General features: G+C 41.0%; 1 protein-coding gene across 3 annotated transcripts in view; it reads right to left on the bottom strand.

Annotated features, from left to right (window-relative positions):
• CCDC186 (coiled-coil domain containing 186) overlaps positions 1-22,988 on the bottom strand; it is a 35,740-nt gene extending 12,752 nt beyond the window's left edge. For 2 of the 3 annotated variants that reach the window (XM_066190895.1, XM_066190897.1), the window contains exons 1-8: positions 22,829-22,988; positions 8,109-8,799; positions 5,685-5,811; positions 3,562-3,690; positions 2,438-2,650; positions 1,455-1,574; positions 797-901; positions 366-464 (exon numbers count right to left, since the gene is read on the bottom strand). In XM_066190895.1, the coding sequence (XP_066046992.1) occupies positions 366-464; positions 797-901; positions 1,455-1,574; positions 2,438-2,650; positions 3,562-3,690; positions 5,685-5,811; positions 8,109-8,761 (1,446 nt within the window). In that variant the 5' untranslated portion in view covers positions 8,762-8,799; positions 22,829-22,988. The remainder of the gene's footprint in view (positions 1-365; positions 465-796; positions 902-1,454; positions 1,575-2,437; positions 2,651-3,561; positions 3,691-5,684; positions 5,812-8,108; positions 8,800-22,828) is intronic. The other variant, XM_066190896.1, reaches the window with a different exon arrangement.
• Between the last annotated feature and the right edge of the window lie 5,001 nt (positions 22,989-27,989).

Below are 27,989 nucleotides of genomic sequence, written 5' to 3'. Positions count from 1 at the left end.
CCAATACAGGCCACCACAACAGCTGAGAGGGCTTGATGCAGAACAGGTACCCCAAAGGCTTGGTTAACTTCTTCAGAAAGGAAAGCAAAACCCCAAAACTTCTTTATTCTTGGAAGAACTGAGAAGAAAAGCAAGACTTTCACCTTCACTATATCATATTTTCCCCTAACTTTGTTTTTAAAAAGTGAATCCAAGGTAGTACCTGAAGAGATCCTCCAAAAAAGCAATGCTGGGGGGCAGACACCTGGGATTTAGTGTTAGACAACAAAAAAAGGCAAACCCCAAAGATTCTGGCATAACTATAAGCATCTTAAAATAAGATTCTCAAAATTATAATCTCATGGAATTCTTAACCACGTATTTACCTCCAGGTGATCAGACTTCTCCTGAATTTGTTTCTCTAGTTCTCCTCTAGTTACTCGGAATTTTGCATCCAATTCATTTGATTTAACTTCTTCTGACTCCTAAAGGAATTGAAGAAATATGAGTTTTATGTTTTCCTTTCTATTCTATGAGTGCACAGACAGCTTTTCACATCACTGAGCCTTTCCTGTAAGTACATCTCTGATAATCCTGACCATGCCAGGAAAGACCCCCATGCTGCATGCCAATCAAGATAAACATTTTCCCTTTTATTTAACAACTTTTCAGTAAAGTAAAAAACCAGTCACTATTCATCTCAGCTTTGGAGCTTGCACAGGATAATTCTTCCCTGCTACAGCTCAAGCTAGAAAGAAATTAAAAAGAAGACTCAGGCACTAAACAATAATTTGAGATCTTGAGAAAATGTGCCTACTTGATAGGATTTTATCATTTCTTGACAGTTTCTCCTTATCTGATCTCCTTCTTCTTTTGCTTCAGTTAATTTTGTCATTGCATCTTTGAGGCGATCTTTGGTCTCCTACAAAAACAGTAATTAAAAGAATGGGTTAAACCTAGTAATACCCATTTACTTAACTTCATCTGAAAAGCACATTTCTCTTAATAAAACTTCATTTTCAGTCTGAAAAGAATTCACAAAACAAAAAGTCCAACACTATTTTCCCCCTTGCTTCCATTCAGCTGTTAATTTATGTAATTCCATTTGACCCAACACTGAAAGCACAACAAAAGGATCTCTTCTTCATATGCCATGCACATTTTCAGATAGGAGGTTTAATTCTACCACTTAAAAACTAAGATAACAGTCATTTAAAACAAATAACTCCCCAAAAAACAAACTTTGCAACAAATTAAAATTTGATGACCAAATTAAAGAGAATCCCCCAGTACATCCTCCCTTCACATCCTTTCAACATTTCCATTTCAGTCTCACTATTTGAGAGCACTATTCTGACTTTTGCTGCAAGTATTCAAATTAAACAAACACATTAGAAACTGTACATAAAAAGTAAATATTGTGAAAACTACATCACTCTATTTTCATGTCATGATATCAGCACCGCTTCACCCACCTTGTGTGAATCCAGTTCTGTTTTCAATTTGTTCTGAGCCCATTTTACTTTGATAACATGAGAATTGATTTCTTCTTTCAATTTTTCTATTTCTTTGTTGAGTCGAGTGGCTTCACCATCCTGAGAAAATTTCATAAGATTTTTATAGAATTAAATGATCCAGTGTTTCTACAACAACAAAACTCTCGTCCAGTTATCAAGTTGTTTTTTTTCCCTAATGTCTGGGTTTTGCAAAATCATGCACACATTTCAGAATGCCCAATAATGTTTTAATCCAGTGGAAAAAAAAACCCATTAGTGTTGTGGTTTGAATAGCAAGGTAAGGTTGCATTACTGTTAGTATATTGTAATTTTGCATATCTGTGAAAAGACAAAGCACCACAGAGGTGATTTTTGCTTCAGAAGGGTAGTTTCTAGTGAATTATTAATTTTTGGATCTTCCGCATGAAATAGAATTGTAAAGCACAGCTGCGAAGAACAATACAAAAAGACTTGGATCATTTTATAATAATCTCTTACTGTTTTCTAAAAACAAGTGGCAAAATTTTGGATGAAAAATTCCATTATTCTATTGCTTTTTATCAATTTTTAGTAGTACAAAAGAGGAAATACAGAATGAAAACATTGAGAAACAACAAAAAAAGGCCGCAATAATTTAACACCATTGCAGTCTTTAAATAAAAAACCGAAGCTAGAAATTACTTCAGAATCTAGACATCTGCAACTGTCTTCTCAATTTCACCAAAAAAAAATTCCTAATGTTTCATAAACTAATACTGAGGGAAATATAAAAAAGAACTTCAAGAAGATTGCAATGAGAACTGAGTAACTTTTTCCCCCTCCCTTGGAAGAAAGACACTTTCACAGCTGTGCAGCAAAAGCTAAATGAGAACAGGCTTCTTTTACCAAGCACAACAGCAAACAAGTGATAAGGTTGTTCTGACAGTGCTTTTGATCGAGTCACACAGCAGTACTTGGAGTACCTTAGTTTCATAGAGCTGGTGCAATCTTCCTTTTTCCTGAGAAAGTTGTTTGATTTTATTTGTGAGCTTTTCTATTTCTTTGTTTGCATCTCTCAGTCTCCTCTCCAGGACCTCCTTTTCCTTTCGGAGGTCAAGTGACTCCTTCTCCCCTCGGACGTATTTCATCACCATCGTCTCCTTCTCATGGCGAGCCTCCTCACACTTCTTGTTTGCCTTGAAAAATATCAACAATGAATCAATATCACAGTGATATTTTTAGCATTGCAGTAGAGCCCCATAACAAGGCAGGACTCAAAAGCTCCAGTTTGACAAAGACTAACATTCAATCCCTCTTAAGGACTGAAATTACTTCTAACAGTAAATATGTATCTAAGCAGTTGCATCATCACACTGAACATTTCAAATGAGTTAACAACACATTAGAAATTTCTTGTTTAGAGGAAAAGAAGTATAAAGTTTAGGAACAAAATGATTTTGCAAATACTCAGTACTGGTACTCTGTCTTCCTTCATCCACATGCCAACTGCACAAGCATTATCCAGTGGCTTAATTTTCAGCTGGCTCCCTTTCAGGGGCTTACTTTTACAGATTCCCTCCACCCCAGCACTAACAAGTTCTGCTTCAAATTAGAAAAAAAAAAAGTAAAATCAGACACTGAGCTTTAGAATACATGCAACAGAAAAAATACTTGGCATAATACAATACTGAAAAGGAAAAAGAAAATCCCAGATTTCAGTAATACATAAAGACAAAATAAGAGCTTTGTGCTGGAATTGAGAAAAATATTGATTTTCTGACAGCCTGTCTGAAAAAAGCTATTGCCATCTTTTAGCTCCCTTTGAATCAAGTTCAGCTTACAGGTAAAGAAAATGAGATTTCCTTGATGGATGAATTCAGTACATATAAAAATAGGGATTTTTTATTAGAGTTATCAGGCACTCCGAAGTGTTAACAGCTATTTGGAAATTCACTGCTGACAGTTACCAAAAACGCCTATATAACTGCACACAAGGAGTTCCAATTTTGGAGAATTTTGTCTTACATAGTGATCCAACATGTTTCCTACAAGAACCAAGTTTGTTCAATAATAGAGATGTTCAATAGTTTAAGTTTTTCCATATTACCTGTTCCATTCGAAAGGCCATCTCTTTATGCAACTGCTGAATAGTATTTTTGGCTGCTGCATCTTGAGTTACAAGTCTGTCTTTGCTAGCTTTCACTTCTTTATTAAGCTCTTCTATTCTTGCTTCCAGCTAAAATACAACATCATGATATAATTATTAGGAAAATAACTCTTTGATCGTGTTTTATGCAGGCAGGCATATTTCACACAAAATTAGATGCTTGAACAGATATTTACCTGTATTTTACACTTGTCAAGTTGCAACCACCCATATCAACATCTAGCCTTGCATGACTAGTAAAAGCATGAAAGATGTCGGTTCTCATCTTCAGTGAGAGTGAAGATGCTTCAAATTAAGTACAACACAAGGCACAGTAATTTACTACAAAAAAACCAGACTGACAGCAAATGCTGAGCTGCCAGAGCAGAGCTGGCTGCTATCTGAGGTTGCTTCACCTTCCACCCCTTTTGTTCCTACCCTTGTGCCATATCCTTCACCATGCCAGCAAAGCAGCCGTGCATCCATACTGAATTGGACTGGCAATTAATTCATTGAAAAATCACTCAGCAAATAAAGATGAGCTTAGTCATCGTGCTGGCACTTTTTTTAGCCACCTAGTGAACCAAGCGAGTGACCTGATCCAGCTGAAGAATAATCCCCAGTGTTAACTGGAACACTTCCCGGAGTGTGCTCCCTGCCAAGTCCAGCAGGAGCAGCGTGGTGGCTGCAAAGGCTGTGACACTGCCCAAACGTTTTTCAAACTGTGCTTCGTGACTCTCCTCCTGTCCCAGGGGAAAGCCAACTCACCCAGGTTAGGGGGTTTTGTTTGCTTTGGGGGACAAGGGGCAGGATCTCAGGATAGGTACTGTAAAATCTGTGCAATCCCAAGCTGCTGTGAAGGAGGCAAGAACCACTTAATTTGCTTTTGTTACCACACCATGACTTGACCACACTCTGTTCAGCTCTGCAAATGCATCATTTTCCAGAGAAAAAGCTTCACATGTACAAGCAGGCAGGTACAGTTTCTTTAGAGCCTTGAGTGCAGTCAAGCTTTCATTTACATAGAAGTTATTATAAAGCACTAATACAGAAATTCCAACAATCAAATATTACAAATGAAGAAATGAAAATGCTCCACTGCAATGTCTCTTCCAGCTCCAGATGCTATCAACAGCCATATAAAACTACTACAGTCCAAAAGAATATTTTCTAAAATCACTTGCAAGCATGTAGTATCACAAACACCCTCACAAATACTTTTTTTCAGAATGGAATAAAGCAATTGCTGCATGATAAAACTTCATGAAATCATACATGACTCATGACTGAGCTACCATGGAAATGCAGACAAGAAAAAACGAGGGAGTTGCTCATACTGGTTTATTCAGGCACAAGCAATTCCAATTTGTAGCCTAAAAATAACCAATTTTCAATCACATCATTGATTTTCAAATATTCTCTGAAATCAACCATGAATATATGAATATATTACAGGAATATATTCCCCTAGAACACTTCAAGCCTGACACCCTGCTCTGTGAACAGATTTCTGTGTGATGCAGACACCAACAAAGAAACCTGACAACCAGCATAGTCACCAGCACTTGGACAAACAGAAATTAGTATTTCAAATGTTTCTCTTGAGGAATTTCCAAGTATAACCTGTAATCAGTTTATACAGCTGGCCAGGCAGCTGCAGGGACATCAGCAGAGAGCTGATAAGAGACAAGCAGTGACACCTGCTGTGAAATCTTTTCCTCCCACACTACAACCAGCCTACACCCTGCACACACCATGGTCCTCCTTGGCCTGCTGCGGTTCTAACAAGCCCCTGAGCAAAGGCCTGTATTTAGTACCTGCTACTGCCACAGCAGAGACTTCCAGATACAGAACACTTCAGGGACGTGAATCCGGAAAATCGGTTTATCCAAATTCACTGAAGGCTTTTAAATAATTTCTTGGAATACAAGAGTAGATTTAGCCTCTTAAAAAGCTGAGGATAATAAGCATGGGCATCCCCACCTTCTCTGTGCTACCAGGGATGATGTCCTGTTCAACAGTGATAACAGTGACATTATACACAGGTGAAATACTAATCGGCACTTCTGATTTGTTATCTTTACCTGTTTAATAATGCTGAGGTGCTGCTTTTCTGTTTCTGTTCGTTTTTTCAATTCATCTTTCAAGTTGTCCTTTTCTGAGCAAATTTCCAAAATCAGTTCCTGATGCTTTTTATTTTCTTTAATCAATCTGTTAAAAAAAAAAAAAAAATTAAAACAAGGTACAAAACAAAGGTATATCAGTACTGGGTTTTTTTGGTTGCTTGTTTTCAATCTTGAGATACATGAGTTTTGCTCTTCAATCTGCAATTTTATTGGAAGCCAGAAACCCTAAAAAAAATCTATGAAAGCCTTAGAAGAAAAAAAAAAAAAAATAATAATGTTGTGCATGTGGAATTAACTCCAAAACAGCAAGCAGCAACCTCCTTGTGAGGAAACTGCCTGTTTCCAGCATTTTAGGGTTGCTGTGGTCCATAATGACGTGGGACATTTGGTAACCCTACGAAACTACAAAACTAAATGTTAGTAATTTTAAGATACTGGAAGACAGTAACTTCCACTCAGTATCACCAGTCATTTGTCTGAAAACATGGAGATTTTATGAATTTCATGGATTTCTCAGAGTACCCATGGAAGTTCAGAACCTGGAAAGAAACAGAATCCTGATTTTTTAAGTCCTAAGTAGGTAACAAGTATCCGTGCTCATGCTCCTTATAAAGTTCAATTTTTAGCAATAGTTCCAGTTCAGCTGCTTGAAGCCAACTCAGACCTAGTTTAACATTCTAGCATAAAACTCAGAAGTTTAGAACATTATCAGAACTGCTGAATAAACAGTCTCAAATGTATTTACATGTTTGCACACACTATTACATAGTGGGTATTTAGGCCACTAATTGCATGAATTTGTGGGAGGCGTGCATTTACCTGAAAAAGATATTTAAGTATCCCTTTATTCCCCACCCCTTTGCTGAAAACAAGAATCTCAGAACAAACTAGTCTCCTAAATTACAAGGAATTCAAAACCATCAGTTACAGAGACCTTAGCACTTGTGAGCTGCTTTTTAATCTATTAATGAATATTCCAGGATTACAAATTCTTAATTCAGGCCACAGCTGCTCATGCATTTATTTAGACCACAGGAGACAACTGGGCTATTTCCAGAATGACGCTACAAGAAATTCTGCTGATCATAAAGTAAGGGGCAAAACAAACACAACCCAGAATGCCCTTTGGACCAAACACAAAATGTACAGCAGCAGTTTCACACTCTTGAGGTGAGTCCCCAAGTGTCAGCTGATTGCAGCCGGCCAAAAAGAAGAGACATGTTTTTTCACAAAGCCTTCTGTACGTATATATAACATAAACATATATAAAAACACTTGTCTCTAAGGAAGTAATTGGTCAAAAAAAACCCCACTGAAGTAAAACTCTTTAGCTCATGATCTCCTGGAATTACCCCTCTCTACACACCCACCACTTCAGATTCCTACTCCTCCTCTATAACATCTGAATGTCTAACTGTGCATTCTCCAGCTTTCCTGTCATCAACTGCCTTTCCTCACATGGATGGTTTCTGTCAGAGGTTAACTGGGGAAGCGCAAGGAAATACTTTCTCTACTGGAACTCTCTCCCTCTATCTGATTTCCCTTCCTTCGATGTCCTCCTATAGCATGGTATTGGAGAGTCTTATATGAAAAGTAGGACACTCATTCCCAGCTCTGCAAAAAGGAATAAATATTAAGTTAGAGGCTACATTCTGTTAGCAAAAAAACATTTCTAAAGAGACAACAAAGTATTAAACACCAAGTAAGGAATCATGAAATCAAGCAATGAACTGGCTTTTGATGAACAGAAATAGTCTTGTTGAATACTGCCTGGTACAACTACTAAGCCCAGTTCATTATAGCAACACTCAGAAGCCATGCATTTCAGAAGTCCGTCTATAAAATGTGTATAGATAAACTACTATTTGCACAACACTTCCAACTCAAACAATACTCTCATCTGATTAACAACTTTTCTGGATGATGACAGAAGATTGAATACTACTTGAAAAAGAAACAAGCAATTTTAAACATAAATGAAATGCCCATTGTGAGAGTTAGTACTTTCAAAGATTTCATTTCTCCGCAGACACATATGGACTGAATGAATCCTGGACTATTTTTAAATCACCATTACTGCTGCAGTATTTAAGTAATTCTAGACATTGGCAAGCTCTTCAATGACACAGTTGGCTATTCAGCTCCTGCCAAATCCTGCAAGAATTCAGACATCTAAGCACACACTTTTATTTACAAGTACATACCACAAGTAAAAATGATTCCTTGCTGAAAAAACAAATTTAAAAAGCTCATTAACTATCCTAATACCAACCTGAGACAATTTGCTTCACACTAAAATGTTGCACGCAGGTGCATACAACACACAGCCAAAATTGTTCAGCACAAACCTCCAAACTATGATGCAGATACTCAAATACTCACTTTGTAATAGTTTGTTCTTGCTGCAGGTATTTATCTTGTACACATTTTTCAAACACAGCCAAGGCATGTTCACCCTTCTGCACACCATTAGGGAGCTTTGGCTCCTTCGAAAAATCTGTGGATAACAGTTCAGACTCTATTTCCTTTAGCAAATCCTCCTGTGAGGAAGTCTGATGTATTGTGGAAATAAGCTTCTTTGTGCAGTCTGTGTCATAAGGGCTTTCTGAATAGATTTTATCCCCTGATTTCTTCACAAAGTCAGATTCCTCCCTTAAGTCCTGTAATATTTCCATTAATGATTGTTCTGTCTGGTTAGTTTTTGGATCACGTCGTTCAAGTTCTTCACTGGGTAGATGTTCTGGCTTTGTGGAGCCTTCTGCCTTCCTTTCAGAGCAGGCATTGGCAGAGGAGTCTGTCCCTCCACACTGCTGCTGTCCTTCTGCTGGGGCCCCACTGCTGCTGGTGCCAACAGCTGCTGCATCCCGATCCGAGGGCAACGAACTCAATTCCCTTTCCAAGACAGCAGCATCACCTCCAGTGCAACTGATGCTTGGGCACTCCTCCATTCCAGGCATTTTATCAGCCACCTCATTATCTGGGGACTTGAAAGAGGCATCATCTGACACAATGACAGGCTCCAGTGTGCTCTGCATTTCTGGTAAATATTCCTCCACAATCTTCCTTTGGAAATCTAGATGGAGAATTCAATATATAATATCACAACATATTATATACAATATCAAAAGAGATTGAGATAGGGGAAATAAAGGTTACTAGAAAGTAAAATTCCAAGTGGAAAAATATTTAGATATGTTATACAGAGCTTGTTGATCTTTCTGTCCAAGTTTTAAGTAAATGCTCCAATGCAAGTTTTTCTAAGAAAAGATGAGAAATCAGGGATAGAAAACAGGAAGCAGAGAGATAGTAAATGCCAAGACAATAAAAATGCAGAATTTTTTCAAAATAATAATTCTACCATTTAAACCCACAAAAATTCCAAGTAATCACTTCTAAAAAATACTTCATGACAATAAATAACCCCCAAAAATTAAGCACTCAGGGTCTTACAGCTTTCACTTCCCTACACATGATTTGAAAGCAACAATGTATCTTGACTTACTCATTTTTACAACATAGGGTGACTCCCTGGTCCAGCCAGAATATCCAATTTCTTACTGTCATGTCCTCCCTCACCGAGCATCCACACAGCAAAATGCATCTGTACCCAGGAAACTAAGGGACTGGGGGAGGATGGGGGTGAGATTCTCTTTTCCCATCTGTTTTCAAGCAACCAAAATCCCCTGTGGAAGAGCACAGATGGTCTGTGGCAGATCTGCTCTCTCAAACAGTAGCTTGCAGAGCAAGAACTTGAAAAGCTCAGTAGAAGCTCTCTAGAAGCACTAGGACACCATATTGAGATCCAAATAGTCAGAATAATTATGGAAGAGCCTGGATATAATACTGTATCTTGTTTTTCAGGAAGCCCAGATGGCCCTGTATCTGAAAAGACTACTGGCACTTTTAGCAAGCACAGGAAGCCCTTATTTCCATTAGGAGAAATTCATTACAGCAGTCCCAACTTTCATATGCAACCCTATCCTAGTACAGTGGATAACTTAGGCTATTTATAAACAAGGCAAACTTTTCATTTATAAATTCAACTCTGCTATTCCAAGAGCTACCTCAAAGGAAGTGCTTACTTGCCACATCAAACTTGTTTCCATCCTTGCTTTCTGACTTGTTCAGCTCTCCCTTACACAGCCACACCATCTGAGCCGCTCAGGTACTTGCTCCATGCCCTTCCCTTTGCCTCAGCCTGAAAGGAAATCCCTTTTGTGCTGTTTGGCCTCACTCCACTCCCCTGAGTGCCGCCTTACTAACCAGCACTTCCTACTGAGGCTCACGTGGTTAAAACAGAGGAGTTTCTGAGTCCCATCAGGCCTGCCTGTCACCAGTTGCTGCCACTCTCACCTTTCACTGTTGGGCACAAAAAGCAACTCCAGCCCAGCTTTTTCTACCAGGAAATAACATCCCAGAGAATGCCTCCCAAAAGGACCTGAAACCCACATCTGGGCTACAGCTGGGATTTAGTCAACAAGAGGGAAGCACATGGAAAACTGAGCATTCAGCTGAGAGTGTGGAAGGGAATACAGCACAACTGGACAAGAGTCACAAATCAGCAAATGAGAATCACACATTTTTTAAGTAACAAGCAGACACCTTCTCCTTTTTTTTGTCTCCAAGCAAAAAAAAAAAAAAAAAAAAAAAAAAAAAAAAATCCTCAATGCTACAGCCTGTAACCCAGTACAAATCAGTAGCAACCAGAACACAAGTGGTAAGGGAAAGGTATAAAGGAGCACAGATGGGGAATGAGAGAGTCTATACAAGGTGACAAGGGTTCCCCATTCCACAAACAGATCTTCTCTGGTATTAATAAAATCCCTGATTACCCTTTGCTTCAAAAGATTTATGTCTAGGTCAGCACTGGAACCAGCAAATCCCACTGCTTGGTTTGTGCAGTCCCAACAAATGCCCTTTTGGAACCCATCTACCCTTGGTAACTTCTGCTAGTAATGAAAGTTCTGGTACAATGTACTTCCGTCATTCTCAAACAGAACAAACCTAACTGACAGTCTCAACGTGAAAGTAAAAGTGAACATAACTGCAAGAAAAAGTATTCAGTTTGACAGTAGGAGAACACATTATATCCTACTTAATTAAAATGCTGTTAAAAACCAATGCTTTCAGACTAGTGCACTTTAAACAATCAATAATCATAAGATAATTTGCCAATGATGCAGATAAGATGGAAGAAAAATACACCTTCTAGTATCTGTTCTCTTTTGTCAAAAGTAGTTTATAATCCACACACTCAGCTGTAAAAGATTCTGCATTAGCATAAAGCTGAGAAACTGTTTTTTTCTCTAGTAGTTACTCCAGTCCAAGTTCTTGATGATGCTTTCTCTGGAATGATCAGAGGGGGGGTTTTTTAAAGCGTTTTTAAAAGTACCTTCTGAAGTGTTCCAGAACCTCTCAAAACGTGCAGTTGTTTGATGTACTACTGCTTGAAACCTGTTTGTGACTGCCCAGCTGCTGCAGTTCACCTTTACCACAAGAAAGGGAGTGGTAAAATCAGATACATGAACTTCCATGTTGGTTGTTACATGTAAAATTTCCAGTCCAGTCAGAAAACTGGAGGGTATTTTTCTCCATATGGAAGCAACAAGTGAAAAATACAGCCCTGTTAAGAAAGTACATTGGGAAGGTCACTAAGTTTTCTTTTCTTTGTGTTACTTCCTTCTGTAAATAATACCGTGTGTTAGTATTACAAAGACTAATCTACGTGGAAGCAGAAATACAATTATTTGCACAACTAAGTCACAGAGAAAAAAAAAGCCACTGACTCCATATCCACAATAACTTAGTTATTATTAGTCATAAATAAAGTGTAGGTTTTATATCAAACACATGAGGAATCTGAGTAATCATTATACAAATCAGTTAAAACATGAAAAGTAAATTATGATGATTCAGGGTTCCCTGCAGTCATACTTTAATTTTCAGCAGTACCTAGAATATAATTTACCACAGTAAGTTTACAGTATTTATGATTCCAATACACTGGATTTAGCCTTATCTGCCCAAATCTGCCTGCACCTGTGCATGACACACAGATTTTTACCCCCTACAGTCACTGAATAATATTAGCTTTTACTTTCTAATTACTAACTCTTAAACAGAAATTAAATAATTGATCACAGGATCACAGTTTACTTTCACACCAGAAATGTGCAGACAAAGAACTCACGTGGAGCAGCTGTCAATGCAAATTCACACTGATATTCAAAAGTCTCCTGAATATTCAAAGTTTGTTCTGCCAGCCTCAGGCAACTGAATGTAACAGAGGCTTCCTATACAATGCCAGAAACAGAAACTGCAGTGATGTCAGTAAAGAAAAGGCTCATGGTTTGTAAGCAGAACATTTTGTGGGATAAAAGAATCAACGTTGCCAGTCTACCAGTAGCCAGTTGAGATGAAACATGCTAATATTTGACTGCTTCACATCAAACATACAAATCCATCAAGCTCCAGGTAAAATTTGGACACCACCTGATAGAAGTTCCACGCCTTTCCAGGTTTAATATCCATCTTGTATATTACCCTATTCATCCTTACAAATTACTTTCTCAAAAGCAGGGATGTACTAAGGTTATGTACAGTGCATCAAGGAAACAAAATAGTCTAGTGCCACTTATGATGTCTTCAGTAGGCATCAAAAACAATCCAAAAAGGCAAATCTTGACTGAAGCATGTGAACTGGCTTATGTATGATATGCTTAAACATCAAACAAGCACACAGTGTGTTGAGTGACAGCGAAGTTCTGGCTTCTTGCACTGTTTTGCAAAACTACTGCTTTCAACAACCCAAACTGTTCCTTCCTTAGGCCTGACAATGATCTGGACAATCGGGCAGAGGTGTGATGTTTGCCTCACCCTGAACTCTGAGTCCCTTCTGCTGCTTGTTCCACAGGAGCTTCTCAAAGCAGCACCCTGCGAGCGGCCCAGCCCAAGCCTGCCTGCCCACATGCCAGGAATGACACATCCATCCATGAATGACAGCCGTCCATCCAGGGCAGCATGACAACAGCTCTGTCACTGCCTTGTGACCCTTTCTGCAGCTGGGACAGGACTCTCTGCCGTGGCTGGACTGGTCTGACCAGTCATCCTCCTCTGTTTTACAGCTCACAATTAGTCTGACACTCGAACACACCTTCCTCACGCTCCTGTTCCACAGCAGAGGAGGCAGCTGGCTGTTTTCTCCCCCAGTGCAGTGACACAAAGGCATAAAAGTGGAAATACATCAACTCAGCTCCTGGTGATGAGAGCAGCAGGAACGAGGAACAGGAGCACAGCTCAGCCACGTTTGCAAAACACCTCTTTATACATCAGAATACAGGCAAGCTGTACCCTTCAAAACCGTATCTGCCCTTTTTAAAAACAGCCACTGTTTTGTCTCATCACAGATGTGCTCTTCAAAGATGCAAAGAGCATACATACATTTCATTATTCACAAAACTAAGTTTAAATCTGTACCAGCGCATGTGATCTCCAAGTTCCAATGTAACACCTAAAATGAGTAAGTAGTTAAATAGCTGGCACAGGACACACAACGTTAAAGGCTGGTACTGGCAAGGGTTACATCCATTTATCACACGACTTAAACTAAGATGTGCTTATCTGCGGAATTGCTGATTGCACAACTGAGTGGAATCAGAGGCAGGGAGCAGACAGCCTGCCAACGGAGCGCATGAACAGCACACCAGCTTTTGAATACAAATGCCTCCCAGGTATGTCAGGGAATGCAAAGACTCAGGAAATAGCAATTTTTTAATTCACCTTCTGTTATACACCAGAAACATCTTCTATTAACTGCTAACCAAATGAGAAAAATAAGAACAAATATGACAATGAGTCACTTAAGCTCTTCAAGGAAGTATCTGACACAGTGTAAGTATTGATTATCCTGGGAGAACATCAAAAATCTCAATGCATATTTCTGTAACATGCCAACAAAAGGAAGAAAAAAAGTATTTCCTGTTGCTACCTTCTGTTGCTATAGGACACGAAATGAAGGACACACGCAGTCAGTCGGCAGGGCAAAAAGAGGGCAGTTTATTTCTTTACTTCGGTTCATATTGATTTTGGGCAATGACCATGGATTGGACAAACGAGGTTGACACCTCTCCAACCACACCTGTCAAACTAGAAGTCCATTAATTGTCCCTCCTCAAGAGAGGAACGATAAACAAGAAGAACAGTTTACAATAACATTACTTATCATAACATGAAAATCGGTGAGAAACTCCACTACAAACATCAGAAGGCTGAAAAAGATCAGAGCGACAACCTTCAGCAGCAGCCCAGAGAAGCTTATGCTGTAACAGCAAATTCTGACTTCAGAGTCCATCCACCGGCACAGAGAAAAGTAGGTTCTGTAACACTCATTCCTCCTCTTTCCTCTGCTGAAAGCACGAACACTCCTAACTTTTTAAGGAAGCTGTTGGCACCCTCATCCCTTGGCTGTTCATCCACTGTACTGGCTGAAAATCCTTCCCACCATGGCAGTATTGCTAATTCCAACTAGGAACACCACCTTCCCCAGCTCTAGCCTGCTATCCAGGGAGTACAGGCACGTGCCAAGGTTCTGGTATGTTTTAATTCAGTATTAGGCCACTTCAAACCGCCTGTCTTCTCAATCTTCCTGTTGAATGCAAACGTGATTCTTTTAAATCCCTGACTACAAAGGCCTTTCCTAAGCAGATGGACTATTAATGCTAGCATTTAATTTCATAAAATGGATAAAATTTGACCCAAACTCTCAATACTTATGTTGTAAATATTTGAGAAGGAGGAAATTACTTCGTGTCAGCCAATTTCAAAATATATGTGAGACTACAGCTTAAGAAACCATTAAATGACAACTAGAGGATATTTTCACTGAGGTGTGGCTGTGTAGAAGACTTCACTAATAAGGGGAAAAAAGAAAGTGTGCCTTGTCACCTAGTAACTACCACAATGGGGCTCTTTACAACAAGCAGATTAAAGAATGACAGAAGTGTGTGCCTGGGGTGGTTCTGTAAGCAAACTTAAGGTCAAGGTCCTGAGAAACAAAAATCACTGCTTCAAGAAAAAAAAAAAAAATTTACACCTCAATGCCTAAAAGTACTGCAGAGAGAGGGGCAAAAAAGGGCAGGAAGGAATAATGCTTCACAGCTGTGTGCAAATACAAAACCTTTTTCAACCCAGGCTTGAAATGCAAGTGAAGAGCATTGAGATAAGTGACTCTTGAGGCACAAAATCTTCTGAAAGGGGAGTAGTAAGAACTTAATAGAGTAAATGCAGTTTACTGGACACCAGACACATTCAACTACATATCACATAATATAAAGGCCAGTAGCAGTCAATTATTTTAGCTCCTTTCAACAAGGATGGGTTTTGCATCATCTTTGGGCAGATGTTTTCCACTCTTGGCTGTGCTCCTAAGAGAGGCCTTGGAGCACAGTGACTGATGAAGACGGAGTCACCTACTCTACAAAAAAGTACATGTGCAATCCACAAAATCATGAAAATGCAGTTCTCGTATCAGACCATATATGCTCTTTACCTCTGGATATGTAAAAAGCATCTAGACAGGTTTTACAAGATATTAAACAAGCCCATTTTTAAACAGAACTACAAGGTAGCTTTCCTCTTTCCATTTCACATCGGTCACAGCAGAGCACTCAAATTTCCTTTAGAATACACTAAAGTCTCAAAACTACTCAAAGCTGCCATACAGTTGTGATGTATTTCAGAGAGCAGGTAGGGGACAAGGAAAGGAGTGATGCAGGGCTCCATCAGTCACAGGCAGATGACTCCAACACTCAGCAGTGTCCCAAGTACCATGACATGGCCTGGCAAGAAGCTCAGTGACAGAAAAACCTGGTGACACCAACACAAGCAGCCCAAGTTCCCAGAAGTCCCTACTGCACTTATACTGATGTCACCTCAGGGCTCAGAGCTGCTTTGTCACTGCAGTGTGTGCTGTAAACTTGCTAAGGAATGATTGCACACCTCTAAACAAAGTCCATGTATTTACAGGAAAAACCTATCTAGAAAATAAGGCCCTTGAAATTGCTTCAGAGCAATTCTCTTTATGCTGTAATTTGTGACCCACATTTCCTGGTTCTTTGTCAAGAATTGGATGATAACTCACAAAATTGCTGCTGTTACTCTTTATTTTGTTTTCCAATATGGCACATTCTGAAGATAAGTTCCACTGGAAATTCATCATAAAAATCCAAGCAAACATCCTTAAGCAGCAGTCTCCTCAAATGCTCCTTCCATACTGCTGCTGGTTTCTGAACTCTGCAGTTCAGGTTTAGTGTTCAGGGTCAGACACCAGGAGAAGGGATGCTCGTCCTTTCGAGTTTCTTACGGAGACAGCTAGAAAAAGGGTTTACTCTTAACATCCTCAGACTCCCCAGTGAGAGTAAATAATGACTTCCCCAGTACCACACCAACAGACTGGGCAGTAACACACAGCTCAAACAACCAGCTGTCTGTCCCAGGCACTGTTACTGCTCTCAGTAACATAATCCAACTGATTCCACAAACATCTCTCCAACTCCACCAGAAATGTCTGTTTATGGGTTTATAGAGATTTCTGTTTGCTGGCTGATCCCAGTGCTGTGGGAGCAAGAAGGTTAAAAATAGCTCCATTTTAATACTGAAGGTGCTGCATGCAGACATCGATGAATCACTGCAGTTTTGGCAAAACTGAATTCAGGAAAGCAGACACACATATATATGTTGCCTATATATATAGAAAGTTGTGGGGTTTCTCTCTGCATAGCCCAGTACTAGATGAACAGAAAATTCTACACCCCAGCTAACCCAGGCAGAAATGTAATGCTTTCACAATGACTGCCCTGTTTGTTCAACTGCAATACTTCAGGAACCAAAGTAGAGCACTGAAGCACCTGAAACTGTAGCTGGTCTGAAGAGATACCAGGAACTGTTCACTTTTATTACTCTGGCATTCTAACAACCCTCCCCAATCATGAGGCCTGTTCATTGATACATGCTATAGCTGAAAAAAGAAATACTTTTAACTTAGCTATACAATCTTTCGAAGATAATCCAATAATAAAATATTAAAGGTTAAAAAGCCAACCTACACACACCAAAAGGCTACTAAAAAACTCCAAACTACCAGCTAAATCTAGAACTGGGAGGTCTGGAAGACTTTTTTTTTTTAACAATGAAAAGCATTATCCTCATAAAATTTTAACAGCAAAGAAAATATTGACTTTTTTCCCTGTATCACCCAATAGCAAATTAAAACGCAGTCGTGTGAGTCTGCAAGAGGAAGTTATGTGCAGTTTACAGCTATTTTGAAGATTCACACTTACACCTCAATTCACATTGTAAATCACTCTCCCATTACTCCAGCCCTTCAACTATCAGTTAAAGCTCTCAGCAGCCTGCTCAGACACACCTGTGGACTGGACTCGGCTACAAATGAAATGTCCACTATGTCTTACTGTGCTCTGTGTCCTGACCTGTACAAGTACTGAGCACAAGCAGTTCCCCATCTTAGCAACAACTTGGAGGTGAGCTGAGACTTCAGCTCTTTCTGCTGGAATGGAATCGTCACATTTACTTCACATGCAAGCAAGGACTGGCTTTTACTCAGTCATACTGAGCAGTGTTTCAAAATCTACCTTTTTTCTGACATGATTTTCAAAAATTCTCATAAAGATCAGCAATGTCCTACATCTGTCCTGAGACAGCAGTTTTACATTTAACCTTTGGAAGTTGTTATTCAACAACAATTATGATTTTAAAAAGGAGGCTAGTGTATATGCCAACTCAGAATCAATATATATATTCCACCATTTAAACTACTCTGCCTCCTATTCATTGACTTAAAGAATATCTAATATTAAATTCCAATCCTCAGACTGATTTTTATACATGGTTCATTACACTCAAGCAGAATGCCATCCTGGAAGCAGCTCTCTTCAAATAAGCAGCTACTGAAGCTCATGAAGCAAAGATAAATACATAACTTTACCAAAAGCACATTTATCATTCATAGTGCAATAACAGGTTGGTTCTTTTCCCAATTACTGCAGTACAGACTAAAGGCTCTGCTAAAGAGATTTTTTTTTACTGCCTTACATTTCCACTCATGCATCTATGAAATGAAGTGACATATGACTGAAATGTCAACAGTCAAAAGACTTTCATGATAAAGCTCTGATGCTCAAAGACCCCACTAAAAGTAAAAGCTGCACATGAGCACCATTTGAACAGTTCAGTTACAGACCCATTTCCCTCTTGCAGGTTCCTGAGCAACGAAAAGGGAGAGAACAAGTGCTTTAGCCAGTTCAATTGCAAATTCAAGAGTTAATGTGAGATGCAGTATAATCCAGTGTAACACCGGAGATGGACTTTGTATTTCAAAGACTTAATTAGGATTTATTGGCTGAAGAATACTGAAGAGAAAAATAATGATTTGTAGAGTTTTCCTGACAAGTCACACACACATGAAGCAACCAGCAACCCAAAGTAAAAAAGCTTCACAAATGACCTAGGTATGTATTAGAAAGAACAAAACTTGCCTTAACAGTTTGCTCCACAAAGGTCTGTTTGTCTCCTTTAGCTATCATGCTATAAAATATTCCATTAAAAAACACAATCTTAGATGAATCACAACAGAAAAATAAAGTACTTTCTATTATCTTTAAAGACATTACCCTAAGCCAGAGATATTAAAGTAACCATTAACAGCCAGACAACTGTTAGAACTGGCTGCCATTTTAATTCAATTTCCAACCTATTACACTCAGGTAAGAGATGAACCTGTTAAGACAGTTTATGTGCTACCACGTGTATAATGACACCCCAAGAAGATTGCTATAGAATAATTTTGGGGTACAAAAACATTTCTATATTCTTACAGTTGTGTTTTTCATTGCAAAACCCAAAATGCCTTTCTTCAAGAACTTTTCATACATTTATTACACAATAATCATTACTTAGGAAAACTAAAATGCTTTTCCAAATAAGTGCCAACCTGGCATTGCATCAGAACTCCTGGTAACAATTTTACATGACAATAAGACTAAAAACAAAATTGAAGAAAAAAATTTTAGTTTGTTTTAGCTCACTGTAATCCTAATAATACTTTTACCTAAACTAATCTGGACAGGCTGACCACATCGTTTTACTTCACTTTTTGGGTGAAGCTTTTATTTCCTTTTTCCTAAGGCTACTTTTTCCATAGCTACTGTCTACCAGTCAACACGGAGATCAGCAAAACACACTTCCTTATTGTTTCCAGTTAATATCCAGCTTAATACCTGTGTTTTGCATGGTATCTTTCACAAGAACTCTGTCACAAATTACTCTCTCAGACTAAGCATTACATCACCAGGTAACACTGCAAAACAGGGAAGCTCAAGTACTAGAGATAACTCTGTTTTCAACTGAAATTTGTTAATAAAAAAAAAAAAAGGATTCTGCTAAAGAAGTTTTGGTTTACATAAGATACATAATGCAGCTCTATTATATAGCAGCTGTGTAGAGAGACAAATCAAAGATTTGAACTAAATTGAAAGGGACTGGGGGAAACAGGTCCAAAAAACCCCAGGCATTTTACATAATCTAATGTGAGATGAATTTCAGAGCCCTTCTGGATTCAGGTTTATACATTTGCTTACAATTCCACATCCAATATTAATCAGAGCAGCAAGTCACCCAAGTCATGAAACACACGAAAAGGAGATGAACTCGATTGGAAAGCATCACACTGCCTAAGAAAAAGACAGAATTCTTAAGCTTAAGAAGAGGTGATGTTGATGGCCACTGCTTGTACTCCATACCAAAAGAGGGTGGCCAGAAGATCTCACACACTCCCAGCCACCCAGTATTTACAGACAGCAAAAGAAAGAAGACATGCGGGAAGCAAAAGAAACATACCAGAGTCCCACCCACACTAGGTGTCCCAATATTAATTCACTTTTGCCCAAGATGAAATAAAAGTGGAAAAGCTGGCTGTACACTGGGACATGGAGTCCTCCAGCCCAGGCAGGACTTGACACAGCTTCTGACTCCACTCACACAAAGACCTGCTTTGATGCCCATGACCGAAGGGAAGGAGTGGAACAGTGACTACACACAGTGGGTACTCACAGGATTCCCTTGCTTTCATCAGTTTAACACTTGAACTCAATTATTCTTCCCAGATTTTTAATGTGACTTCATTAAAAACCAATGGCAGTGCCAAGGTGCAGAGCTCAGCGTTTCTATCAATTCTTTGAACACGAGACAAGTACTTTAGGAGACAAGGTTTACACAAAGTTTATAGTTGCTTTCCTTTGCTTGCATCATAAGTTAAGAGAGTTGAACAGAAATATACAATTCCACCAAGGCAGTACCAGGTGTTCTATCAAACTCATGGTTAATATTATGGTCATATTAACTCCATGTCTGGAGTCAACAGCACAACTCCAAAATAAAGTTCATCAGTTAAGGTTTAACAAGTGAGGCAGGATTTGCTCCCATCATAAGTCATGGGGTACACCCTGAGGGTGTTATTTTTTGTCACAGGAGCCCCAACACTGGAAGCTCATGTACCAGGGGAAAACAACCCATTAGCAACAGCATCCTTTTTCTGTGAACATCACATGAGGCTTGGATTGCTCAGGGCTTACAAACAGACTTGCAATTTTCTGTTTGTCATTAGCACAGAACAACTCTTACTCTTCCAAGTCAATAAAACGAGTCTCTCTTTCAGCAACCAATGAATGCAATGCCAGCAACAGCAGAGGTCCTTACTAGAACCTTACTCTGTCCTTACTAGAACCCTGTTTGCATTCACCTTCTGACACTGAAAACGTCACCTGTGCAAAGAAGAATGTCTTAAGGGAGTGGAAGAAATCAAATTTATGACTGAGTACACAACCTGGACAAGGCACACGTTCCATGACAGGTCTTCTACACCTGTAGCAGAGCCACAATTCTTGTTCACACCACAGAAGCCAGAGCTCTGGCAGACCATCTTACAAACCTGCAGTGCTGTGGCATTGGTGAGATATGGATCTTGGCATATTTGGCACTGGAGATTGCAGAATGTTTGCTTTCAACGGCTCTTTCCAAATGTTGTTTCCAGAACATGCAAAAGGCTGTAAAATTCCATCTGTGAAATTACTGTCTGTATGGTCACTACATACTGAAAAACAGCATTTGGGGGACAGTAGTGTTCTACTGTTTTCAAACCTGCCTTTCCTAGAGTTTCTCAAGTACCCCTGAAAACAGTTTGATCCTTTAAGGATGTGAAAAAGTTAACAGTGAGCTCTACAGGAGACTGACTTCTGTTAATTAATCTAAGAAGTAGTCTTATAGACAATATTATTACAGTATCAGTATTCCATGTACTTCTTGAAATTAGGGTCATGATTTTCCCCGCTACTCTGACACTGATTTGTTTCTGATGAGATTTTTTTTTCACCCTCAATTTGAGGCAGGAGGGTCTTGGACTATGACTTGAAGGTAAGTATTATCCATGAGGCTACCCAAAATTGTCTTTGGCAACTGGAAAATAAGTTCTGAACAAGGGAGCCCAGAACTAATTACAGGATAGTGCTTCCCGGAGCCCACATCTACTAATTTAACATGCCTAATTAATGACACTCTTAAATCCAGAAAAACACTGCCTTTCTATTTTTCATAGCTTTTTTAAAAGCCAGCTTCAGGAAATTCAGTATTAGCTTCGGGTAGCATTAAGCAACAGAGCTGCTAATTAGGACCAGATTAACCATTCTCTGTATTTGGTTCTTCAGTCCTTTTCTCAGCAGTTCTAAACAGTGAACATCACAATGCCAACAAACATCTGTCTGCAACTCCAAATCCAATCTTATAAAATGAGAGAAAAATACTGTTTTAAAACCAAGCAAGAGCAGATAATTGAAGATTTTTCAGAAAAAGAAGAGCTCAACGGTAATAGAGAACTAGTTCTTTTTTTATATATAAAATGAATGACATTTCAAATGTCATCTAGCAGCCTCCTGAAACATCTTCATACTTTCAGTTTCTCTTATCTCCAGAGCTTAACCACCTCCTCCCTAAAGTCAATGGCAACACAAGCATTCACAGCAGCCACTGATCACATTTCCTTGCCCATAGCGAAACACAGTTCTGGCTCACAGCTTCAACAATTTCCTTATACAACAAAACATACTGAGACAGCGGCCATACCTGGATTTTTAGTGTATTCTGCTTGCAACATTTTAACTTCTGAAAAGCAGTTCTGCAAGAAGATAAAGCAAACCAGCACTAAAGCCTGAATGTCATACTTCTCATCTTACACACAGATTTCAATTCCCTAAGAAATCCTCTTTTGGTCTGCACAGAGTCTCGCTGGAAGTACACACGTACCAGACTCACCTGTGCAGACTATTTTCCGGGACAAGAGCCAAAACCTGCAAGCCTACATCATAACCATTTTGCTGAAGTCCTTCTTTCAAACCCAGAAGGGCAAACAGCTTTTACAAATACTATCGGCAAAGACAAGGACACGTACCCTACCGCAACACCGCAGCCGGCTCTAAAAAATAACCTTCATAACAGTTGCTGGGCTTCGTTATCTAATTATTTACCCATACAGCAGCACCAACACGCGGCCAATGAAACAGCGCAAGCCGATTAACACCGCCGAGAAGAAAGCTGTACAGAAACAAAGGGACTGCGAGCCAGCACAGCAGCCTGCGCTACCCGCTCGGAGGTCCTGCCCGGGGAGGAGTTGCTATGGCAGGACCTCACCCCCGGCCCCGCTGTCACCCCGCTCCCTCCTCCCGCGCCTCGCCCACGGCCCCGGCGCGACCTCTGCCAGCCCAGTGCCCCCACCGGCACGGGGAGACTTCCCCGCCACCCGGGGAATTCTGCCTCCCCCCCGTCCTGCCCCCGCCCCCGCGGCCGCGTCCCCCGGGGCTTATCGCCCACCGACAGCGAAGCGGATCGGCGGCGCCGCCGCCCCCCCGAGCCCGCCGGGCAGCGCCCGCCCCGTCCCGTCCCGTCGAGTGCCGGCGCCCTCGGCCGCCCCGCGCCGGCCCCTGCAGGAGCCCGGCAGTGCCCGCGGGGCTGGGGGACGCCGGCTCCGAGCATCCACTCACCCGCTCGCCCTGCCCGCCCTCGTTGCGGCGCGGGCCCTCACCCGGTCATTAGTCGGGCAGCGGCAGTGGCAGTGGCGGCGGCGGCAGCGCGGCCATGGCGGGCACTGCCCGGCCCCGCTCCCCGCCGGCCGCCCGGCCCGCCGCGCTGACACATCAACAAAGATGGCGGCGGCGGGCGGGGCCCGGCGGGGGCGGGATCGGCATCGGGGCAGCCCCGGGCGGCCGGGCCGGCCCAGCCCCGCGGGGCTCGGGGCCCTGCGGGACCGGGGGTCCCTGAGGGGCCTGGGGTCCCTGAGGGGCCTGGGGTCTCTGCGGCTCCTGGGGCTCCTGCGCTGCCTCTCGGGACGGGCCGGGGGCGATCGGGCCATCGCGGCCGCCACCGGGACCAGCAGGTGTCGCGGAACCCATCTCGCCGCCTTCCTTCGCCCTGGCGCTGCTGCCGCGTTCCCACCCGCGCCCCGAAAGCCCGCGATCCGCTGGCGGTGCTGAAAGCTGCGAGCGGCAGGATAGAGAACATAGTGCTGTGGTATTAGTGCGCTCTGCGCCACGGGACACTTAGGGTGGACATCAGGAAGAATTTCTTCACAGAAATGGTGATCAGACACTGGAACGGACGGCACGAGGAGGTGGTGGGGTCACCGTCTCTGGAGGTGTTTTAAGGAAAGCCAGGACGTGGCACTCAGTGCCGTGCTCTGGCTCACAAGGTGGCGTTGGGTCAGAGGTTGGACTCGATGATCTCAAAGGTGTTTTACAACCTAATTGATTCTGTGATTTCACACAAGATCATTTCAAGCATGCGCCTAAAAACTGGTTCAATCTAGATGTTTGGGGGTTTTTTTTCTCTTCTTATTTAAACATATGTTAACAAGGGGTCTCATGTCAGACATTCCATGGCACTATCTAAAACCACAGCCCTGAGCAGCTGCCTTGCAGGAGGGATTCTTCACCCCAGCAGTTTTCAGAAAGATGGTTACAAAGATGCCTCTCCTTTTTGCAAGATCCAGTGAACTACTAATGACAGACTCTTCTTCCTTAAGTACACAGCATCTCATTCTCCATAACCAACCCCTGCACAACCCTCTCCACCCACATGCCATGCAAGAGTCAATCCAGTAATGTTAATAAACAGCTTCACTTAGCACCTGCTGGGACTTCATTCCTTATTCTGACTGGATTAAAAAAAAAATAGTGGAAATTTTGCTGGGCATCAAAAATCTGTCTACATTTCAGTGCTGGAATCAGCAGTCTTTCAGTGGAACACAAAGCTTTTTGGAATCCAGAGCATGGCATAAATGCTATTTTATTTAATAAAATTTAATAAATTGAAAAAATACCTTAGCAGACAAGCTGTTAAGTGAAAGCAGTTGTATGAGTTGCTATTGCTATAGCTGCTCAGCTAAAAAACAACATAACGATAGAAAAGCAAGATAGAATTACTGAAAAATTCAGGTTGGAAGGGACCTCAGTAAATTATTTAGTCCAATCCCCTACTCATAGCAAGGCTAACTTTGATATTAGATCAGATTGTTCCTTTATTTTGGCTAATTTATTTTTATATACATATACAAGCATACACATACCTACATGAATAAAACCATCACCTACCCAGTGATGATTTCTTCAGTTTGTATCACGGATGACCTTCAAAGTAGAATATGCTGCATAACTTCACTTACAAACATTAACTGAGAGAGTTATTTCAGAGCAAGTTCTTTTTCTCCATATTCTTTCTAGGTATTTGGAATTTCAGACCCACAACTGCAAATCTGGGGGTCCTGGAAAATGCTCCTTGAACCCTGTTCTTTACCCCAGCCAGAAACTAGGCCCCACAAAGCTGCTGGCTCACTGCCCTCTCCAGCAGGGCAGGAGAGAGAACTGGAAGACTCAAACTTGTGGGTCAAGATAAAGACAGTTTATATGACAGAAAATAAAACAATAATCATGATAATATATACAAACCCAGTGATGTACAATGCAATTCTTCACCACTTACTGACTGATGGCCAGACAGTTCCCAAACTGTGGCCCCTGGTCAGCTTTTCCTCAGTTTATGTACTAAGGGTGATGCCATTTGGTATGGAATCATCTCTGGCCAGTTGGGATCAGCTGTCCCAGCTGTGTTTCCCCCTCCCTCCCACCACCAGCTTCTTGCTGGCAGGGTATGAGAAGCTGAAAAGTCCTTGATAATAGTGTAAACACTATTTAGAAACAACTAAAAACCTTAGTGTATTATCAACATTGTTCCCATCCTAAATCCAAAGCACAGCTCTGTACCAGCTGCTAGGAAGAAAATTAACTCTATCCCAACTGAAACCAGGACAAAACATTTTAACTGATCCTTAAAAACAACAGCAGGATCTTGAGGAAAATCAATCTGTAAACCTTTCACTGCTATCATAACTATAAATCTTTCAATGTCCATCATTTTGGGAAAGGGAATACTGCTTCAGGTAACTACACAATGTCCTAGCCATCACCTCTAAAGCAGCAAAGGAGTCAGTCATATGAAGGCATATGTCTTTAAAAACATTAATTTGAAAGCACAAATGGAAGTAGGTTGCAGAGAACACTTGTGCTCTCAACTTTAACCTCCAAATAACACTTGAAAGGCAAGTGTCTAGCTCTTGCTTTGATCAAATTATGCTGTGCATTCCATCTTGCTAAAAATACATAAAAAATCAAGTGTGGAACAGAGATAAGTAAAAATCGTGTTGTTTCAGAAAGCAGTGCCATGCAACACTCACTTGCTAATTGCCATGCAGCACAAGTCTCAGCTTTGCTTTCAGAAAGGGTTCTTTGCCACTACTGCTGCTGTTCTGCAGCTGAGCTGCAAAGTTCACACTGCTGCTCTGTAACACAGTCACTTCAGTGCCCAAATGCTTCTTTTCTTATTTGGTCTTCTAGTTATTTAAAGACAACTGCAGAGACATCAGTACACTCTGGCCCCAGTCTTTTTAAGATTTGTGTTTTTACCTTGCTGTACACTTTGTCTGCAGTCACGCTGATGTTACCTGTATGTGGTTTAGTGTGTTCCAACAGACCTGGTAGAATTTAATCTGATTTTTTCCTTTTATTCTGGACATATTTTAGAGAAGGATTAAAATCAGGTTAAGAAAATAGAGCCCGGTTAGTGGAGTTCTTCCTTAAAGGCAGAAGAAAAGGATTTTTTTGTACTCAGCTGGACTCCCCAGAGCTCTAGTCCCAGAACTGATGCTGACAGTCCTGACTTTTATAATACCTGTGCTAAAGCTGAATTTTCATCTGGAGAGTATCTTATAGCCAGGAGGCAGCCATAGATACTTAGGGAATGATAATGACAGGTGACAGAGAGAGACCTTCCCCAAACCACTTACATGCGTGTTAAATCAGAGTGAATTACTGTACCTCTTAATTAGCCAGCCATAGCTCTTATTTGGCATGTACAAATACTGAGGAAAACAATTCCTGAGTGAGAGAACTTACCATCTGAAAGACAGACAGTCCTACACAACAGACTTGTCTGCTGCAGACAAGCTCTGCATTGCAGAGGCAGAAGCAGAATTTGGCCCACATATTCAAAAGGTTGTAGTTCTGACTTTTGGCTCGTGCTTTGTTATGTAAGAAAAAGAAAAGGAAGTGCTCATCTAATTGCTCAGTTTCCAGATGACATTTGTTAATTATCCAGAGTATTTCTATAGCTTTGCCCACTGAAAGGGCTTACAAACCTGTTTTCTCCTTCAACTAAAGAAGTGTTAGCAACTCCACTGTAAGGGAGAGCAATGAGATGGCTCAAACAGCAGATGTGCTGAGTGATACCCCACACTCCTCTGAGACCACTGATGTCAAAGGGCCATGTCTGGCACTGCTGAGGAGGAGCTGGCAGCAGAGTCCAGCTTGCCCAAATCCCATCTTCTGTATTTATTAGAGGGTTGGTCTGTTGTAATGTAATTACTGCAGGCTGAATTGATTCCCGCATTTCACATTGTAGTAAAATTACATAAAGAGTTATTCTTTTCTTCATTGGGAATCACTTTCATTGTGTAACTATTTTATTCTGAGCAAGAACAGTTTGCCAGGGGTCTTCAGGGAGCACCATTCAAAAAGCCCCATCTTCCCTCCATGTGTCAGGTAAGGACAGCATCTCTGCTGAAGCTGCTTGCCACCACCATCACATGTAAAAATGTACATGGTAAATCCCAAGGGTGACTATGATCACTCAAGTGCTCTGAGTAAGTTACAATTAGAAAAAATTATTTTCATTATATGTTGCTCGTACTGTCCTTTTTCAGCGTGCAGCACATGGTGGTATCTCAGCTGGTTCCTAGGCATTTAGATCCTAGAGTTAGTGACACTGGCACAGTTTTTGCAGAACCTACACATAAGTAAGCCCAAAGCTCTTGCTAACAATTGCAAGCCAGTCACACCAGCCTGGTGCAGCTCCTGGGATGTCGCTCCTGATAAGCCTCCATGCTAAGAGCAGTCTCCTCAGTCACCTCTGACACTCAGTTACCCTGCAGGGACACCTGGATAGGCTGGAAGAGTGAGCTAACAAGAGCCTTATTAAGTTCAACAAGGTCAAGTGTAACATCTTGCACGTGGAAAAATGTAATCCCAAAGTGCAGCACAGGCTGGTATCTACCCATCTGAGGAGCAGCTCTGCGTAAAGAGGCCTGGGGTTCCTGGTGGACAAGCAGCTCACCGTGAGTGAACAGGATGCGGGCTGCCTCAACAAGGGCATCACCAGCACAGATAAAGAAGTATTTGCCCCACTCAGTGCTTGCCAGGCTACACCTGAAATGCTGTGTTCACTTTTGGTCACTACTACACTTAGACAGGCTGGAGAGGGACCGGAGAAGAGCCACAAAGAACATCAAGGTTTGAGAAGCTTGACATAGAAAGAACAGCTGAGAGAAATGTTCTTGCTCAGCTGTCAGAAGAGAACGCTCAGGGGAGGCTTTAGCACCACATCCCAGTATTTAAAGGGTGGCTACAGAGAAGGTAGAAAATCCTTTTTTTTATATGGACTCCCATGGAAAAGACAAAGGATAATGGATTCAAATCACTTCTGGGGAGATTTCAGTTAGACACAGGAGTAAAATGCTTCGCAATAAGAAAAATCAGCCATTGGAAAAATCTTCCCAAGAAAGTGGTGGATTCCCCAGCACTGGGCAATTTTAAGATT

Source organism: Chamaea fasciata, unplaced genomic scaffold (genome assembly GCF_029207755.1).
Source record: "Chamaea fasciata isolate MVZ Bird 193981 ecotype frontalis unplaced genomic scaffold, bChaFas1.0.hap1 SCAF_9, whole genome shotgun sequence".
Classification (NCBI taxonomy): Eukaryota; Metazoa; Chordata; class Aves; order Passeriformes; family Sylviidae; genus Chamaea; species Chamaea fasciata.
This window is presented reverse-complemented; position numbering and strand designations above follow the sequence as displayed.